General features: G+C 43.2%; 1 protein-coding gene across 4 annotated transcripts in view; it reads right to left on the reverse strand.

Annotated features, from left to right (window-relative positions):
* Positions 1–17,748, reverse strand: part of LOC144687164 (semaphorin-3A-like) — a 432,238-nt gene that overhangs the window by 250,991 nt on the left and 163,499 nt on the right. For 3 of the 4 annotated variants that reach the window (XM_078552904.1, XM_078552906.1, XM_078552905.1), the window contains exon 2: positions 13,939–14,130. In XM_078552904.1, coding sequence (XP_078409030.1) covers positions 13,939–14,050 — 112 coding nt within the window. In that variant the 5' untranslated portion in view covers positions 14,051–14,130. Of the gene's footprint in view, positions 1–13,938; positions 14,131–14,819; positions 14,839–17,748 lie in introns of those variants that run through there. The other variant, XM_078552907.1, reaches the window with a different exon arrangement.

A 17,748-nucleotide genomic window follows, 5' to 3' on the forward strand; every position in this document is an offset into this window, starting at 1 on the left:
TACTTTGTCTAGTTCAGCACATCTGGAACTATTTGGTTAATATATCAACTTGTGTGCAGGTTATATGGTAAACTGGGGATTTTGTAAACTCACATTAACAGAGGAACTGATGCTGAAGATTGAAGTGAGCTGCAGTGGTGTTGGAAGAACAGGAATTTCCAGTTTCTCGTTCCGGACAGCTGCTTTACAAATGGTGTGTATCATCTATGAAAGTCTCATAATGCTTATATGAAACATGTGTGAACAGAATTATGCAATTAAATATAACAGCTATTAGCCAGCAAAAGTTTTCACTTAGGTGAGCTATTCTCTTAAACATCATCTCTCAGATAGCAACCTTAAGGTAGAAGAGAGAAGCAGGCTTTTTGTTCCTTTGAGGTGCAGCACCAACTAAAGTACATATTTTCCTGCTAATCTTTTCATTGGAGTCCTGTGATGTCCTCACTACCTTGGTTTCTAATTCCCAAGTTCCCAATTCTTAATCTTTGTCGCACTGCTATCTCAATTCTTGCTTTCTCTGACCTGATTATGATGAGTTTAGTGAATTATTCTGCTGAGCTGGTGTCGAACGAAAGCTAAGCGGTTCACCTCACGATAGTTCAGTTATCTGTGGCACTCCACTGGTAGAAATTCACAACGGATTGAAAGTCAAGTTTACTCTCAATCTTTGTGCATTCCACACTCGGTTGTCAATCCTCTTACGGGTTTCACTTTCACAAATCTGAAATTCACTGGGTGAGTTCTTTATTTGCTTGTCACACCTTAGCTACAGTGAATGAGCTTCATTTGTACAGGATTCACAAATGATCAATCATAATCAGCCTGATCCAGATGTTGAATTGCAGTATCAATAGCTCAGCTAGTTAAAGGTGACATATTTTCATCCAATTAAATGGGCTTGTCACAAAACAAGAGTTCCAACAATTATTTTATATGAATTTAGATAGACAGGAAAAAATGATTTAAATTGGCTCTAGTCCAGTCTCCCTCTATTGTTTCAGCAGCAATGGGAAACAATTCATATAACTCTCTGCACAATCAGACCAAAACAGGGGGAGAGATCTGTCTTTATTTTCTGTTTATGCATTTATAACAGTTCAGAATTGCCAAAAGTTGCTGGATAGTTAGGACTGGCTGTTTGGAATGAGGTCTGTGGGTTGACAGACCATGGAATAGACAAATTCAATTACTCTGATTGTTCAACCATTAAAGTGACATGTTTGCAGGATAATGATAAATACCAGGACATTATCCAAACTCAAAATGTAAACTGAATTAAACATGGTGTAAAAGGGATTCCCATGACGGTAGTCATAGCTTCAGCTCTGTCTGGAAATCACAACTCTGTGGATTGGAAATTTACATTCCCCACACAATACTTTGCATCGTCTGTGAGAGACTATTCCATCCAAGAATCCTGTTTCTTATCAAGTTGTTTAACACAGGAACAGAGGAACAGGAAGAGGCCATTTAGCCCCTCGAGCTTATTCTGCCATTCAATGAGATCACAGCTATTCTGCGACCTAACTCCATTTGCCCACCTTTGCCCCATATTCTTAATACCTTTGGTGAACAAAAATTTATCAATCTCAGATTTAAAATTAACCACTAATATATGGCATCAGTTGCCATTTGCGGGTGTAAGTTCCAAACTTCTATCACCCTTTGTCTATAGAAGTCTTTCCTAATTTCACTCTTGAAAGATTTGTCTCCAATTATTTGACTATACCCCCTCACCTTAGACTCCCGAATAAGTAGAAATAATTTCTATCAACCCTATCTGTTCGCTTTGAAAGCTTGGAAATTTTGATGAAATTACCCATTAGCTTTTTAAATTCGAGAGAATACAACTGTAGTGTGTGTAACATGTGCCCATAATTTAACCCTTGGGGCAGAATTTTACGACATTGGGATTTTACATTCCCGCTGTCGTCAATGGGATTTATAAGGGCCCCGCCGCATTTTACAGCCCCATTCTTGCCGAAACGGGGCCGTGAAATTCTGCCCTTGGAGTTCAGTCATCAATAATCCCTCGATTTGAGGATGACACCCACTCAGGATCACGAGTTTTTGCCATGGAATGTCAGGTGACTGAACAGACTGATTCACGACCTGCAGATCTTTGGGTACATGGGGCAGGGTGTGCCATGTAGCAGTGGGGTCCAGAGGTCAGGATTTGCTTCCTTTTCTTTCCTTCTCTGCTGCTGCTCTGCCTCATTATTAAGACGTTTGGACTCAAAGCATGATGCAGCTTGATGAACAAGTTGTCAGATTGGTCACAAGCTCTTCCCAGACATTAATGTCAATGCTGCTGTGCCTCAAAGAGAGATTCAGGGTGCCTTTAAAGCATTTTCTTTGTCCTCACTGGAACATTGACAATCTGAGAGTTGAGAAAACAGGACCTGGCAGGATTGTTGATTTTGCAGGAGTTTTAACTAAACACTTGTGGAGTTGGCTTCAAGAAGGACACTCACGTTTGTTCAACAGCCCTCCCATTGAATCCAAGGGATTCAGCAGGTACATGGAGTCCAGGTTTCATTCTGAGAAATCTACACTGCATTCCATGCAAGGACAATAATTGTAGAAATAGTATTTAATCACTTGTAGAATGATATGTCTATTATGTTGATGTATTTTACTCTCAATAACATGTTGGGCATGCCTGCTTCACAGCAGCAACATCTGCACTTTAAAAGTAATTTAGTAACTGCAAAGCACTTTAGAACAAGCTGAGGATGTGGAAAACATTATATAAATGCAAGCTCTTTCTTTATACCTACTTCTAAATACTGTTTTAAGGAGAACACTGGACATGACAAGTACCCCACGTGATCTTTAATTCAGCTATTTTATTTTGTGCTAAATCAAGTTGTAGGTCATCAACGTTGGGAAATACATTAAGCCCTCCCACATCAAATATAAAATGGTTAGATGCAGAATAAAGCCCCCTCTACTCCACCAACACAATGGGCAGAATTTTGCCATCGGCGAGCAGGGGGCGGGGCCCGCTCGCTGGAACGTAAAATGACGTGGGATGACATTGGGCGGAACCCCCGACATCACCGCGCCCCATTTAAATTTTCAGGAAGACGGGGGCTCAGCAAAATCAGCTGCGGGCCCGCCGACCTGTCAATGGCAGCACCACATCACTTTTAGGGGGCTCATGGGCAGGTCTGTACCCACCAGTCCAGCCGTAAGGCGGGGGTGGCTTTTCAATGGCTGCTGGGCTAGGGCTTTCTTAGGAAACAGAGAGAAGTGGCCTCAGACAAGGGAAGAGGCTGCAGGGTGAGGGCTGTACTGGGGAAGGAGGGTATCTCAGGGTGTGTGTGGGGGCACATGTTGATCTGTGCAAGTGGCCTCAAGAGGGTGGCTGAGGAGGCAGCCTCCAGAGGAGATGAGGCCAGATGGAGATGTGAGGGTGTGTGTGAGAGAGTGAGTGATGATGTCCCTTGAGCTGGCAGTGAGTGAGATGCCAGTGAATGTGTGATGGGCTTGTGAGTGTGTGAGTTTAGAATGATGACATGGTTGCCATATCCTGGCTGCAGGGATGAGATCATTCATCCTCTGTCTGCACTGGATGGTCAACCTCTTCTGTGCAGCATTGGCACTGACCACCACTGCCATCACCTACCAAGCCAGAGTGGTAATATTGATGCCCCTCCTGTGGCCAGAGCAGGCGTAGAGGATATCACAGCGAGCCTCAATGGCATCCAAAAGGTGCCCGAGGAATGAGTCACTAAACCAGGGGGCTGCAGTCTTCCTGCCTTTCGGGGCCATGTCTTCTTTGCAGCAGCCCTGGGCTGGAAGCGCTGAGAGGTGTGCACGCGGCTGTATTTTAAACATGGCGCCCGGCGTGGTGAAGCAGCGAGGTGATGGCGTGGTGGGTGATTTGGAGTCTGCCCACCATCGAAACGGCGTGTTTCCCTGGAATACATGATTGATGAGGCGGGATTGGGAAAATACGGCGTGAGAAGCCGCCATTGTGGCCAGCGAGTAAAATGTCCTTCTTCCCGCCTGCTACCACACTTAATGCAAATCTGGGACCATTCCACCCAGAGTTTCTACAGGTATTTAAAAAGGAAAAGAGTAAATAAAGTGAACAATAGCCCTCTAGAGAGTGAGAATGGGGAATTAATAATGGAAAATAAGGGGGAGAATTTTCCGGGAAACCCTGGGTGGGGGAGGAGGGGGGGTGTGCAGGGGCAGGCGGGAGCGGGCACAGACCCAGTCGGCATCCCCGGTCGGGTCTGCACCACCATTTTACATGGACAGGCCTATTAAGGCCCGCCCAGCGTGACGTGACATGAGTGATTAAGAAGGCAAATGGAATGTTATTGTTTATTGCGAGGAGAATGGAATATAAAAGTAGGGATGTTTTGCTGCAGTTGTACAGGGTTTTGCTGAGACCACATCTAGAGTACTGTGTACGGTTTTGGTCTCCTTATTTAAGAAACAATATAAACACATTAGAAGCAATACAGAATAGGCTCACTTGACTGAAACCTGGGATGGGAGGTTATCTTATGAGGAAAGGCTGGACAGGCTGGGCCTGTATTTATTGGAGTTTGGAAGAATGAGAGGTGATCTTACTGAAACATATAAGATCCTGAGGGGACTTGACAGGGTGGATGCTGAAAGGATGTTTCCTCTTGTGGGAGAAGCTAGAACTAAGTGACACAGATTAAAAGGGGTCTCCCATTTAAGTCAGAGATGAGAATTTTTTTTTTCTCTCTCAGACAATCGTGAATCTTTGGAAGTCTCTACCCCAGATACAGAGGTGGAGGCAGCGTCAATGAATTCTTTAAGGTAGCCATAGATAGATTCTTGACTAACTAGGGAGTCAAAGGTTATCAGGGATTGGTAGAATGTGGAATTGGGCCACAATTCAGATCAGCCATGATCTTATTAAATGGCGGAGCAGGTTTGAGGGGCCGAATGGGCTACTCCTGCTCCTAATTCATATGTTGGTCTGTACCTAAGATAGCTTTATCCCTAGTTGGTTCAACAACATATTGCTCCAAGAAACTGTCAAAAAATCATTCCACAAACTCGTCTTCTAGACCACTCTTGCCAATTTCATTGTCCCAGGCTATATGAAGATTAAAATTCCCTATAATTATTCCATTGCCTTTGTTACAAACTCCAATAATTTCTTGATTAATGCTCTCTCCAATAATGTAACTACTGTTAGGGGCCTATAAACTACACCCACCAGTGTTTTCTGACTCTTGCTATTCCCACTTTCCACCCATATTGATTCTACTTCACAATATTCAGACGCCAGATCCTTTCTCGCTAATGTCCTTATGTCATCCTTTACTATCAGGGCTACCCCACTTCCTTTGCAATTCTGTTTGTCTTTCCGAAATATTGTGTACCCTGGAATATTTATTTCCCAACCTTGATCACCTTGTAACCAGCATGGGGGAGGGGGCAGGGTTGGCGCATCCCACCCAGGAAACTACATTGGCATGAAGCTGACCGACTCCACACCAAGCAGCCCCACAGCAATAAAGCGCTGCGGGGCACATTGACGAGTGCTGAGTGGGTCTTCCACCCTCCATCAGTCCCGGCTGCACCAAGGAAGCATCGGTAGCAGACGCTGGGGCTGCAGCTGGAGAGAGGAGCCCAAGGCCTAGGACCCCTGGAGCTGATGAGTCTGGGGTCTTGGGCTGGGGGTGGGGTTTGGGGGCATTAGAGACAGGGACATCTGTGGGGTGGGGGAAGAAGGGGTTTAAGAGAGGGAGCAGGTAGGAAGGAAGAGAGGGTCAGTCTAAGGGGGGACTGCCCCACCATCGGCAAAGGGCAACCCCCAAAGAGTGACTGCACCCCTTCCTTACTCCCCCATCTTCTTTCCCACCCTTTGACCATTCAAGGTTAAAAATCGAGCTTCCCACTCCTGCCCTGTTCTCCAAGCCAAACGTATTGTGGTGTGGACAGCCTATTATTAGGGTCAATATGCTTGATAACAAGCCTAATTGACCCTCAATTGGTCATTCTAATATGCCGGATGGGCTGCAGATTTTAGCGCCTGCCTGCCCCCTGCATTGTGGAGGTGAGCTCGAGGGTGGCACCCGTCCCATGTTACATGCCCTCCACGGGAAACACACCCTCTGAGGACACGTTAAATGCAGCCACATGTTTCTGTAATGCCGATTGGATCTAATTTCTACCTCAGTTTGTGGTGCTGGTTCATCTATCTTATTACAGCTGCTTCGTGCATTCAGATGATGAAGCTTTAATTTCATGTCTTTACTTCTATCCCTGCAATGACCTATTCGTTCATGTACAATTTTTGTTAAACTTTCTGTCCCTTCCTCGCCCACCCTGCTTGTCTTTAGCCACATTGCTACACTGTTCTGATGCCTCAACTTTTCTCTTTGGATTTCTAAATCTCCCTTCTCCCGATTCCCCCCATCACCCTCCTCCCCACTCTCTGTTAGTTTAAAGTGATTGGCCAGGACACTGGTCCCAACCCGGTTCAAGTGAAGTCCATCCCAACGGATTGGCTCATTCTTCCCTGAGTCCTGATGCCAGTGCCCCATGATTCAAAATGCTTTCTTCCCGCACCACTCTGAGTCACGCATTTAATTCTCTAACTTGCTTGACCTTATTCCAATTGGTGCGTAGCTCAGGTAACAGTCCAGAGTTGATTACCTTTGACATTCTCTGTTGCAATTTTGACCCTAACTCCTCAAATTCACTTAACAGGACATTATTCCTGGTTCTATCTGTCGTTAGTTCCCACATGGACCACGGCAACTGGATCCTTCCCCTCCCACTCCAAGTTCTTTTCCAGCCGTGAGGAGATGTCCTTAACTCTAGCACCAGGCAGGCAACACAACCTTCAGAGCTCCCAGTCACAGCTGCAGAGAACAGTATTTATCACCCTGACTGTCTCCCATCACTGCCACATTCCTCTTCACTCCCCCCACTTGACTGGCAACCTTCACCATGGTGCCATGGTCAGTCTGCTCATCCACTTTGGGGTCCTTCTCCTCATCCACACAGGTAGCCCCTCATGCCTGTTGGACAAACAGTGGCTGAGGCTGTTCCATCATTACAGGCTGGTTCCCCATACCAGCCTGACTCACAGCCACACCGTCCTGCCCCTGACCACTGACCAGTTCTAAAGTTCTGCCTAACCTAAGTGGTGTGGCAACCTCCTGGAACAAAGTGTCCAGGTAACTCTCCCCTTCCCTGGTGCCCTGCAATGTCCTTAGGCAGCACCTTCCAAACCCACGACCACTACCATCTAGAAGGACAAGGGCAACAGATAGATGGGAACACCAACACCTGGAAGTTCCTCTCCAAGTCACTCACCATCCTGACTTGGAAATATATCGCCGTTCCTTCACTGTCACTGGGTCAAAATCCTGGAACTCCCTCCCTAACAGCACTGTGGGTGGACTATGGCGGTTCAAGAAGGCAGCTCACCACCACCTTCTCAAGGGCATTTAGCAATGGGAAATAAATGCTGGCCCAGCCAGTGAAGCCCACATCCCGTGAATTAATATGAAAAAAAACTCAGACTCCAGCTCAGCAACTCTGAGCCGAAGTTGCCTAAGCTGCAAACATTACTGCAGATATTGTAGTCTGGGATTGCAGTGCATTCCACAGATTCCCACATGCTGCAGCTGATTGAGCCAATGTGCCCACAACAGCCACACTGAGACTGCCCAAACAGCCAAAACTTTCATACTGGGGATTTGCTTACTGTTTTCTTTACAAATTCAAGATAGCTGTTTAAAAATCAAATAAAAAGACTTCACCGCAGGCAGTTACCTGTTCTTGCTGTTGATTGCTTCAAGCACTGATACAGTTGCACTCCAAAGCATCACCATCAGGCAATGTAACCATAGCTTCAGACCCATCCTATCAGTCATTATTGGTCATACTGTACAATATGTGCATTGTAATAAGAGATGTTATAGCTCACAAAGAATATGACATACACGCAAGGTGGATATCCCACACAAATGGCATAATTCCTTAAAAATACACATTTCAGACACATCGGCCTGAATTTTCATCCTCGACGCGGGTAGGGGTTTGTTGGGAAAATTCCAGGCTCAGGCCGCCTGTCGTGGGAGAAAGTGCCCACCAGGGTAGGATCTTCATTGCTGGGGGCCAGGCGTGGGCAGGAGTCAGACTGGAAGGAAGTGCAGAGGCAGCCACAGGGGTTGCCAGGGGGGGAGAGGGGGCTGTTTAAAAGGCCCACCTCTGTTCCATGGGACTTTGTCTCCGTGGAGAAAATAACATAAATGCCCTCCAGGCCTCACCCCTCACCACTCATACCCCCTTTACCCTCCAAACCCTCCCTATGCCCCATCCATGCCACCTCATGACCCCCACCCACCCCCACGCCAGGCCCTGCCACTTCCATGCCCATTGTACACTTTCTAGAATCACTGAATATCAAAGGGTAAAGTGCGATGTGTTTAAAAAAAAATTTGCAAAACGTAATCCGTTGATTAATTTCTCCTTGGAAGAATAGCCTGGACTACAAGCTAATAAAAGTGTCAATCATCTAGACCCTTTGAAGTTTCAAAATCCACAAGCCACAAATCCTTGAAACCACTTATTTGTGTAAACAAACATCATGGAATTAACAGCAGAGATCAGAGAGCCTCAGCAGTCATTTAAACAATGTTTCCTTTGGGGAGCAGTTGTTCTCTTATTCTAATACATTTTTGGGCTCTCGGTCAATCCTCATGATGTATGGTTGGCTGACATCCAAGATAACTATTAGAATAACAGAACACCTGCTCCCCAAAGGAAACATTTTTGATTGACAGCTCAGGCTTTCTGATCTCTTTGGTCAATTTCACAATGTTTGTTTACGCAAGTTAAGTTGTTTCAAATGTTTGTGTTTGTGGCTTTTCACACTTCAAAGGGTCTGGATTATTTCTTTGCTGTCCAAACATTTTCTTTCATAGGAGAAATTTATCAATGGATTATATTTTTATCAATTTTTTTTTTACACATCCCACTTTACACAGTGATATTCATTGGTTCTAGAAAGTGTACAGTGGGTCAATGGGCATGAAATGCCAGAGCTTGGCACAGGGGACATGAGGGGGACCTTTTCAACTTACCTTTGAAAAGGTCCCCCCATGCAGACTAGGGTTCACGACTCCTGTAAGAGGCCGTGAACCACGGCTCTATCAAAACCTGGCCCGAAGCCATAAAAATTGTGGAGGAGTAGGAAATGCCTATCTTCACAATGCATCCAGCCAGGTCAGGAGTTCCAGATGAGGGCTTCTGACAGGAAGCAGCGTGCATCCTGTAAAGGCCTCCCAAAAAATAGAAACCCTGGGAATGAGTTTGGGAATCCTGGAATCGGCACCTGCCCACCATTTTTAAAAGGCTCCCAAGTCAACCTGACTCGGTGAAAGGCCAGGCCATCAACTCCAACTCCGATAAGATACAGACTTGGATACCATGACATCCGATTAAAAAGGTGAACTAAGAGTGAATAGCTGAGTGATGCAGCCCAAGGTTTCATCCCTGGTCTATGGTTCCTTAGCTGATCCCACCTGGAACAATCATAAGGTTGTAACACTTGGTGTATTTGCCTTTTGACTACAGAAGGGAAAACATAACCTGACTTTTCGTAACTGCACATGCTGGAAGTGCTTGTGAGGTCAAGAATGGCTTAGGGTGTGATGCCCCCACAGTTAAATAGCCATAGGTACTATAAGACATCTGGAACTAAAATCGTCAGGAGAAATGAGAAGAAAACTGGATTATAAAATTGATGAGAATTGAAGAAATAATCGAAGAATAAAATACTTCACTCTTGGAAATAAACAAAACTCCATGGCCTAGAAATTCAGGCAAGCTCATATTTGGTGCCTGGATAGAATCCTTTATCTGAATGGTGAGGTCTGAGACTCGCCCCGTATTGCAGAGTAAGAAGCAGTTACTCTTGCCAGTGTGATTGAAGAATGACTCACTGTTGGTAGCAGCTGCCCTTGGATAAGGGAGGAGAGTGGGGGCCAAGATTCAGTGACTCAGGGCAGAGTTGGAGGCGAGGGGATAGGTTGCTGTTGGTGTTTCAAAGTAAGAGTGCAGTCACTACAGCCTGCTATCTCCATAATGACATCAGGATTAGCAAAATGTGACATCTCACAGTAAATTAAGCCCAAATTTCCCATAAGTCTCAGCATCTTGCATAGTGGGGTTGGGTCAGTGTAAGCAACAGAACATTGATAAATGCTTGTAAAATAACCATTCACAAGATGCACTGCAGCAACTTACCAAGGCTCCTTTGACAGCACCTTCCAAACCTGTGACCTCTGCTAGCTGGAAGGACAAGGGCAGCAGATGCATGGGAACAACCTCACCTGCAAGTTCCCTTCCAATTATCACTCACCATCCTGACATGAAACTCTATCGCTGTTCCTTCACTGTCGGTGGTCAAAATCCTGGAACTCCCTCCCTAACAGCACTGTGGGTGTACCTACACCACATGGACTGCAGCGGTTCAAGAAGGCAGCTCACCACCACCTTCTCAAGGGCAACTAGGGATGGGCAATAAATGTTGGCCTAGACAGTTACGCTCACATTCCATGAACAAATTTAAAAAAAAACACTAGGAAATATAAAAAGGCATCCTGAGTGAACAGCTGATTTTGCTGCCTTATGGTTTAATGTAACACTGTTTCACAGAAAGCACTGAGTTAATCCTACTTTAATTAAATGTAAATAACAATGCTATATTGAAACAAACAAATCTTTGATTCCCTGGACATGTAATATCTTATTTTAGTAAATTCAGACTTTAAATCTCTCTTATTCAGCAAGAATGTTTTAATTCCCCATACTTATTCATTCCGGTCAGTAATTTTTTCTATTAAATCTATTTTACAACGGGAGTTACAGTCCTTCCAAAATCAGAAACTACATTTTATAAAATAAAGAAATGACAATTTTACTTAATTCAAATGACTGGGAGAAGAATAGCCTAATAAGTCAAAATGTTGTTTTTATTCTGTGGGCTTTGGGATTTTTATCTGAGCTTTGGTGTCGCATTTTGTAATCTTGTCCATTTTTCATTAAAATCATTAATTGGTGGCTGGCATTCGTTAATGGGTTAAGAATCACCTTCTGTAATTCCATTATTTTTTGCATGAAAGGTGTAAATCTGTCATAATGAATCTGAAACACATACAAGCTACATTGGAGTGAAGTTCACAATATTGTGCGCAGTGTGATAAGCTTTGCGTGACACGAGTGAATATGAGGAACGTGAACACTGAGGTCAGTCAACACACCCAGTTGCACCCAATTGTGCAGGCTGCACAATTCTCTGTTCATCATTGTAATGGGTGTAATATCATGTTCTCTATGAATTGGGGGAATTCTTCTTGTCATCAATCTTCATCTGCCCTGCAAAATGTAAAGCTTTCCACCAGGAACGCTAAATCATAAAACTTATGCCATAGCAGCTGCTTGTTCTAAAACTACTTTCTTGTAACATCAGAGAGTAAGAATGCACATTTACTTTCAGATTATTTTCACATATTTTGCAGCTCTGCCTTTTGAGCTGCTGTTCATTGAGGCTTCTCATCCACTGGGCTAAACTTTCACCTTAATAGAGTCATAAAATGCTCATGGCAAGGCAGATGTGTTTTCTACCCCTTGTCCTGTGAGAACATATATTTATGGCCAGGGCCAGTGCATGATATTGTCTTTTCTCAGCTGTAGGGAACAAGCATAGACAATAATGAGCCAAATGGCTCACTTTGTGCTGTATCATCGTTCTATAATAATAGGGGAACCCATTGGAAGGGAAGAACAGTAACTTGTTCTTGAATCTGCTCTTCTTTCAATAAACAACCCAGAAACCAAACTATCTTAAACCAAGCTAAATTAAAAATCAAACTATGGCTTATGCAGCAATAAAATGTAAGAAAAAAATTGCATGCTTATCCTATAGAATTTGTAAATTATTATTTTTTTAAATGCAGAACCAATATTTGTTTTAAAGGGAATGCAATGGTGAGCAAGGAATGATAAATTGACTATAGTCGATGCTCCTTTGGTGTGAGACCTGAAACTAAAACCAAAGCAAAATCTCCTTCAACACTGTGTTCAAATTTAAATGTAACCCCACTATTAGCTGGTGCTGGAGTTTGGTGAAAACAAACATTGCATTGTACTGTTACTGAAAACAGTGCTTGTGTTGATTTAAATTTAAATATCACAATACACCATGGAGCAACTCAAGTTAGAGAAAAAAAGCATTTCTATTTCTAGCCCATTTTATCATAACATTAAAATGAGACAAGTGTTTCACACTACAAATTACCCTTTCCACTGTTGTTACACAATGAAAGATAACAGCTATCCTGCACCAGCAATGATACCCCAGACAGCATTACCCTGAACAGTCAGTCTCTTGGTCGTTTTTTTTTTGAGGGAGGGATGTTGGCTGGGAGAACTCTCAGCCATGGGATCTTTAACATCACCTGAATAGGCAGCCAGACCCTCAGTTAAACATCTGAAGGAACTTGTTCCTGCTTCATTACTCAGCATTTCCCACAGCTTATGTGAGTGCTGTACGAGGCATAACCTTTTTCTTGGTCAGAGATAAATCACAATAATATTTTTACATTACCATATGAAATATATCAAAGCAGTTCATTTAATGTATTACAAAAAAGGTTTTAAAATAACACGGGACAACAGCTCAGTTAGCACTATTAAATTGGTGCATGGTAATTCAGGGCAGTGGAGAATGGGGTTCATGCACTGATTTGCTATAATTACAGTCCTAAAACCAGCTCCTTTCTTTCACATGGCAGAATGATATGCCCATGTTTTTATGGGTTTACACTTTTGCTGTCAGGATAAAGGGGACAGTTTTAATAAAGGTTATCAGGGAGAAAATGTACAGCTATTGCAATTAAAACTCCTGTAGTACAAAATGTTAAAATGTCTTTTAAAATTTGAAGTAGAATTGATGGGGGTCTCTCTTTACCTCAAGATTTACGTGTGTACTTGTGACTGACTTCTTCATGTATATCCCGGCCTAGGCCAACTCTGAACAAGACCCATGATAAAAACAATTGATTTACAGTGGATGGATAAGACTTGTGAGATTCCGAGATATTTACCGGTGTTTTTGGGGTTACATTCATAATCTGACCTGTTTATAGTCAGCCACTGGTTTGTGGTGACTGAATCTGTCACATTTTCTTTTTATTACTTGAAATTCTGGACATTTTCAGAGATTTTTACTGCTATTTTGGGAATACGTTCTCTAATTCCATCCATTTTTCAACGAAAATGAAGAACACCAGTGACAGTTTGTCATTGTTTCCAAAACTGCGGCACAACTTTAAACAAACATGTGTAGCCATCAGGTTCGACATTCGACTAGACCCAAGATGAACTCACATTGGAGCAACAAATTTAGGATTTACAATATTTTATTTTCTCTTTCCGTGAACAATATGACAGATCCAGAACAGGTTTGTTAGTCTATGAATCGAGACATATTCTCTTGAAATCAATCAATAAGCAACATCTTATTTTAACATTATGCCCAGTCGCTTAACAAAATTGATAAAAATTTGTCTGAAATAAATGTTTTAAAATCCATCATGAACTTAATCCAATTTTAAACAGTTATATCATAGACAGCAATGACAACCAAAATTTGTTTTTTTCAATCCGTACAATTCTAAACTTCATTTAACTGCATCTTTTTAAGGCGTTAGCAGCAGATATAGAAGGATTATTCCTATAAAGTATGAGATTAAATACACAAATTACTCATAACAAGATTCAACAAAAAAAAAAATCAGCAGAAAAATAGGTAATCCAAAGTGAACAGTTCCAAAAATAAAAAGGAATCACTTTGCAGTGATGAATGGGGAATAAAGAAGAAACGGAGGTGAAGGAAAATTAAGAAGGAGAACGGATTACCTTTGTAAGAGAGCTTCAATCTTGGCACATTGTTCTTCCCTTTCTGACAGTTCACTGCATCTGGAAGCAGCAGGCTGGAACAGAGTGCCAGGATCCCAGTGAGCCAGCCCATGGTTTGCAGCTTGTTCCTATGAAGCTTCAGTGAAATGTCTCTGGACTATAAACCTCACACAGTCAAAGGAAGCCCCGGAGCTGCAGGTGACAGGTGAACAAAGTCAGTATGGTGCAAATGACTGAGCCAGTCTCTACCAGCAGCGTTTTCTTCCAACAACTGCTCATTCCACCAGTCAAGTGGAATAATGCTCTACACACCCAGTTTAATGACCACACTCAGCTAGATGCCAGATTATGAGCTACAACTGTGAAGCTTTTTCTGTGGGAATATAAAGCTTTTGAACACGGCAGCGCTGTTCTTGCTGAGCGTCTTTTATTTACTCTGCTCCTTTTAGCTACTGGCTTCAGCTAATCCTGCTCCTTGGCTTCACTTCATTGAGCGCAGGCAGGCATTAGGAGCTTCCACTTTTTTCACTGAAGGCAGTAAATGACGAGCTCTGTGGACAGAGCCTTTTTCTCACTGTTCTAAAGCCTAAATGACAATAGAGGAGCAAACCAGTACCGTACATCTCACTCCTCCCTTGGTGCTGCAGCACAGCTAAAAACAGCCAAAGCTGTGGGGAGCGAGAGAGAGAGAGAGAGGAGGAAACAGCCTAGCTCCTACAGCTTTCAAAGGACACCCCTTTCAGGATATCAGTTTAATTTAACTTGCTGAGATTGTTTCCAAAAGATGGGGTAAAGGAAGCATTATGATGTGAAAATAATAAAACATAACTTATTCATATTTCTGTGGTATAATTGAAAATTTGCACTTTAACAAGAGCTACCATAGATGATTCATGCTCCTCACAAGTATTAATCCCCATTGGTTAGATTTTAATCATTTGCCCCTCTGTCTGTACTGCACAGTGGAATCAGCATTTCTTTTGAGTTGTTCCATTGTGGCGTTATGATATTCAGATTAAACAAATCATCAATTTTGGTAGTTCCCACACTTTTTCCTAATCCCTATAACTTCACTGCCTGGGGCTGTGGGCTCGAATTAAATCCTTTAATATGACACAGGGACAACAGTTGTAAGTATATGTGCACTTGCTCTCTCTGTCTCGTTCTTTCTGGCATGTATATAAATACACAAACACGCACAGGGTCTTTCTCTGACTAATGAATTAGTTTAACAGCTACTTTGAGTTTGCTTCATATTCACAGTTCGAACTCTGGATTAGACAATTGGACAGCAAAAAATAGGGGGGGAAAAACTTCATTTCTTTACTTGACAAATATTTTGCAGAAAGAGCTCATCTGAGTTCATCCTGCCACCCTGTGGTATTCTGTACTTAACTTCTCACATGCAGGAATTAAGTGAGAGACAAAAATGTCATTGTTTATTCTAATCAGTCCAAACCAGGCAATCCAATGAAGAACTGAGTTGGACACTGAATGCAAATAAAGGCAGGTTAGTTTGAGTGGGGTGAAAAGTGCTCGGAGACTGAGGGGTTTAGCCGTCAGCAACCAGGAATTCCACCAAAAAGAACAAAAACACAAAAAGCTTCTGTGAGGTTACAATAGGTCGCCTTCAGCCAAAAAACAACCATTTTCAGCAAAGCTATTGTTTAAAGGAATGTTGAGCATCACCAGAATTTTTTCACAATCATAATATTGTTTTAAGAAGCCTTTTAACCATTGTTAAAACATTTGTAACTATCAATATTGCACAGCTAAATACAGGGAGCTGAGAACACAGAGCCAGAATTAAAGATGTTTAAAGGCGTTCATTAGGGATAGAGAATACCTGCTAAAAATGCCTATTTCTAAGGGGAAGCTGCATCTACAAATATACACACACAACCAGTAATCCACTGGTAAATCTTATCCTGGATGAAAATACTTCAAAAAGAAACTCATTTCTGTTTGCAACAGTCCAAACATCAGTAAATAGCTTCAAAGTCACTTGTTTCCTATTAATCTTGCAGGGTAACTTTAAACTATGATACTGTGCACGAGGCAAAATTACCATGAACTTCATGATCACTACACATTGGAACCAAACAGAATGGAAGCTGACAGATTAGTTTTGGCGATGCAACAAAAGGTTTCCTCTTCTGATAACAACATGTAACCCTTGCTGGTAGTGTCAGTCTGGGGCTATGGCTGCAGCCACCAGTCTCAGGCTACAGCCAGTGAAGGATGATGCGAAATTGGCAGACCAAAGTTATACTGCTGGCTGTGCATCTGTTCAGGTCAAAATAAGGTCACAATGGAAGATATCTCCACTGACATACTTGGACACTTGTGTAGCGTGACATCAGGTGACTTGCTCATTAAGATTGAAAAAAATGGAAGGCAGCAGCTACCATTCTGTCACTTTAACATCTGCAATGTGATTGTGTGTGTGAGTGAGAGAGAGGGAGTGTGAGAGAGTGTTTGGGTGTGTGTGAGAGAGACAAAGATAGTGTGGGTGTGTGAGTGAGAGAGAGAGTGTGTATGTGTGAGTGAGAGAGTGTGGGCGTGTAAGTGATGGAGAGAGAGAGAGAGAGTGTAAGAGATAGTGTGGGTGTGTGTGTGAGAGAAAGAGTGTGTGTGTGTGAGAGAGAGGGTGAGAGAGTGTGTGGGTGTGTGTGTGAGAGAAAGAGTGAGAGTGTGTGTGAGAGAGGGTGTGTGGGTGTGTGAGAGAGAAAGTGTGTGTGAAAGAGAGGGATTGTGTGTGAGTGAGAAAGTGAGAGAGAGTATGTGTGGGTGTGTGTGTGTGAGAGAGCACCAGAGAGTGTGAGTGTATGTGTGAAAGAGAGAGTGTGGGTGTGTGTGTGAGAGAGAGTGTGTTTGTGCATTAGAGTGTGAGAGAGAGTGTGAGTGTGCGTGTGAGTGAGAGAGCGAGAGAGTGTGAGAGAGAGTATGGGTGTGTGTGTGTGAGAGAGAGAGTGTGTGGGGATGTGTGTGTGTATGTATGTGTGTGAGAGAGAGAGTCTGTGAGAGAGCATGTGGCTGAATGTGAGTGAGAGAGCGAGTGAGAGAGAATGTGGGTGTGTGTGAGAGAGAAAGTGTGTGTGAAAGAGAGAGGGATTATGTGTGTGAGAGAGAGCATGTGTGCGTGTGTGCGCGCGCATGTGTGTGTGTGCGTGTGTGAGTGAGAGAGAGTGTGCCTGTGTGTTTAGGTGAGTGTGTGGGCAGTGAGAGTGTGTGGGCAAGTGTGTGGGGACAAGTGTGTATCTGTACGTGCCAACATTCTGATGTAAGGGATTCTTCCTGATGGGGTCATTACTACATTTCACTTAAGTACTTTTTCACCAGGATAGTCTTTATCTAACATTTCTGTGACTAAAATTATTTTATTTTACTCAGTTTGGCAATCCTGTTAACTTAAAGATATTGGGATTTAAGTTGGCTAACCCCCTAAAGCAGATGCAGGGATGGTGCTGAGTGATTAACTGGTGCCTGTTGATTACACTGCAGGCAGGACAGTAACTTTGTGCTCGCTGCTCATTCCCATGATTGCTGTGTGCAGCCAGTGCTCCCTGCATTGTCCACTGGCTGCACACATCAGCAGAGAGCCCAATATCGTTAGTGCCTGTCTCTGATAACTAACACTGCACATAATTTAGAGGATAGGATAGAGGCAGGGTCTGCATGTGGTGAGGTACCAATATCATTACTACTTAAAACTAGCCTGTACCTCTCAAAGGAATGTTTACTGTGACTGCTGGTGGTGCCGAGCTCATCGTGAATAACGTGATGTGGAAGAATCAACGATGGCTAACC

This window comes from Cetorhinus maximus, chromosome 12, assembly GCF_964194155.1.
Source record: "Cetorhinus maximus chromosome 12, sCetMax3.hap1.1, whole genome shotgun sequence".
Classification (NCBI taxonomy): domain Eukaryota; kingdom Metazoa; phylum Chordata; class Chondrichthyes; order Lamniformes; family Cetorhinidae; genus Cetorhinus; species Cetorhinus maximus.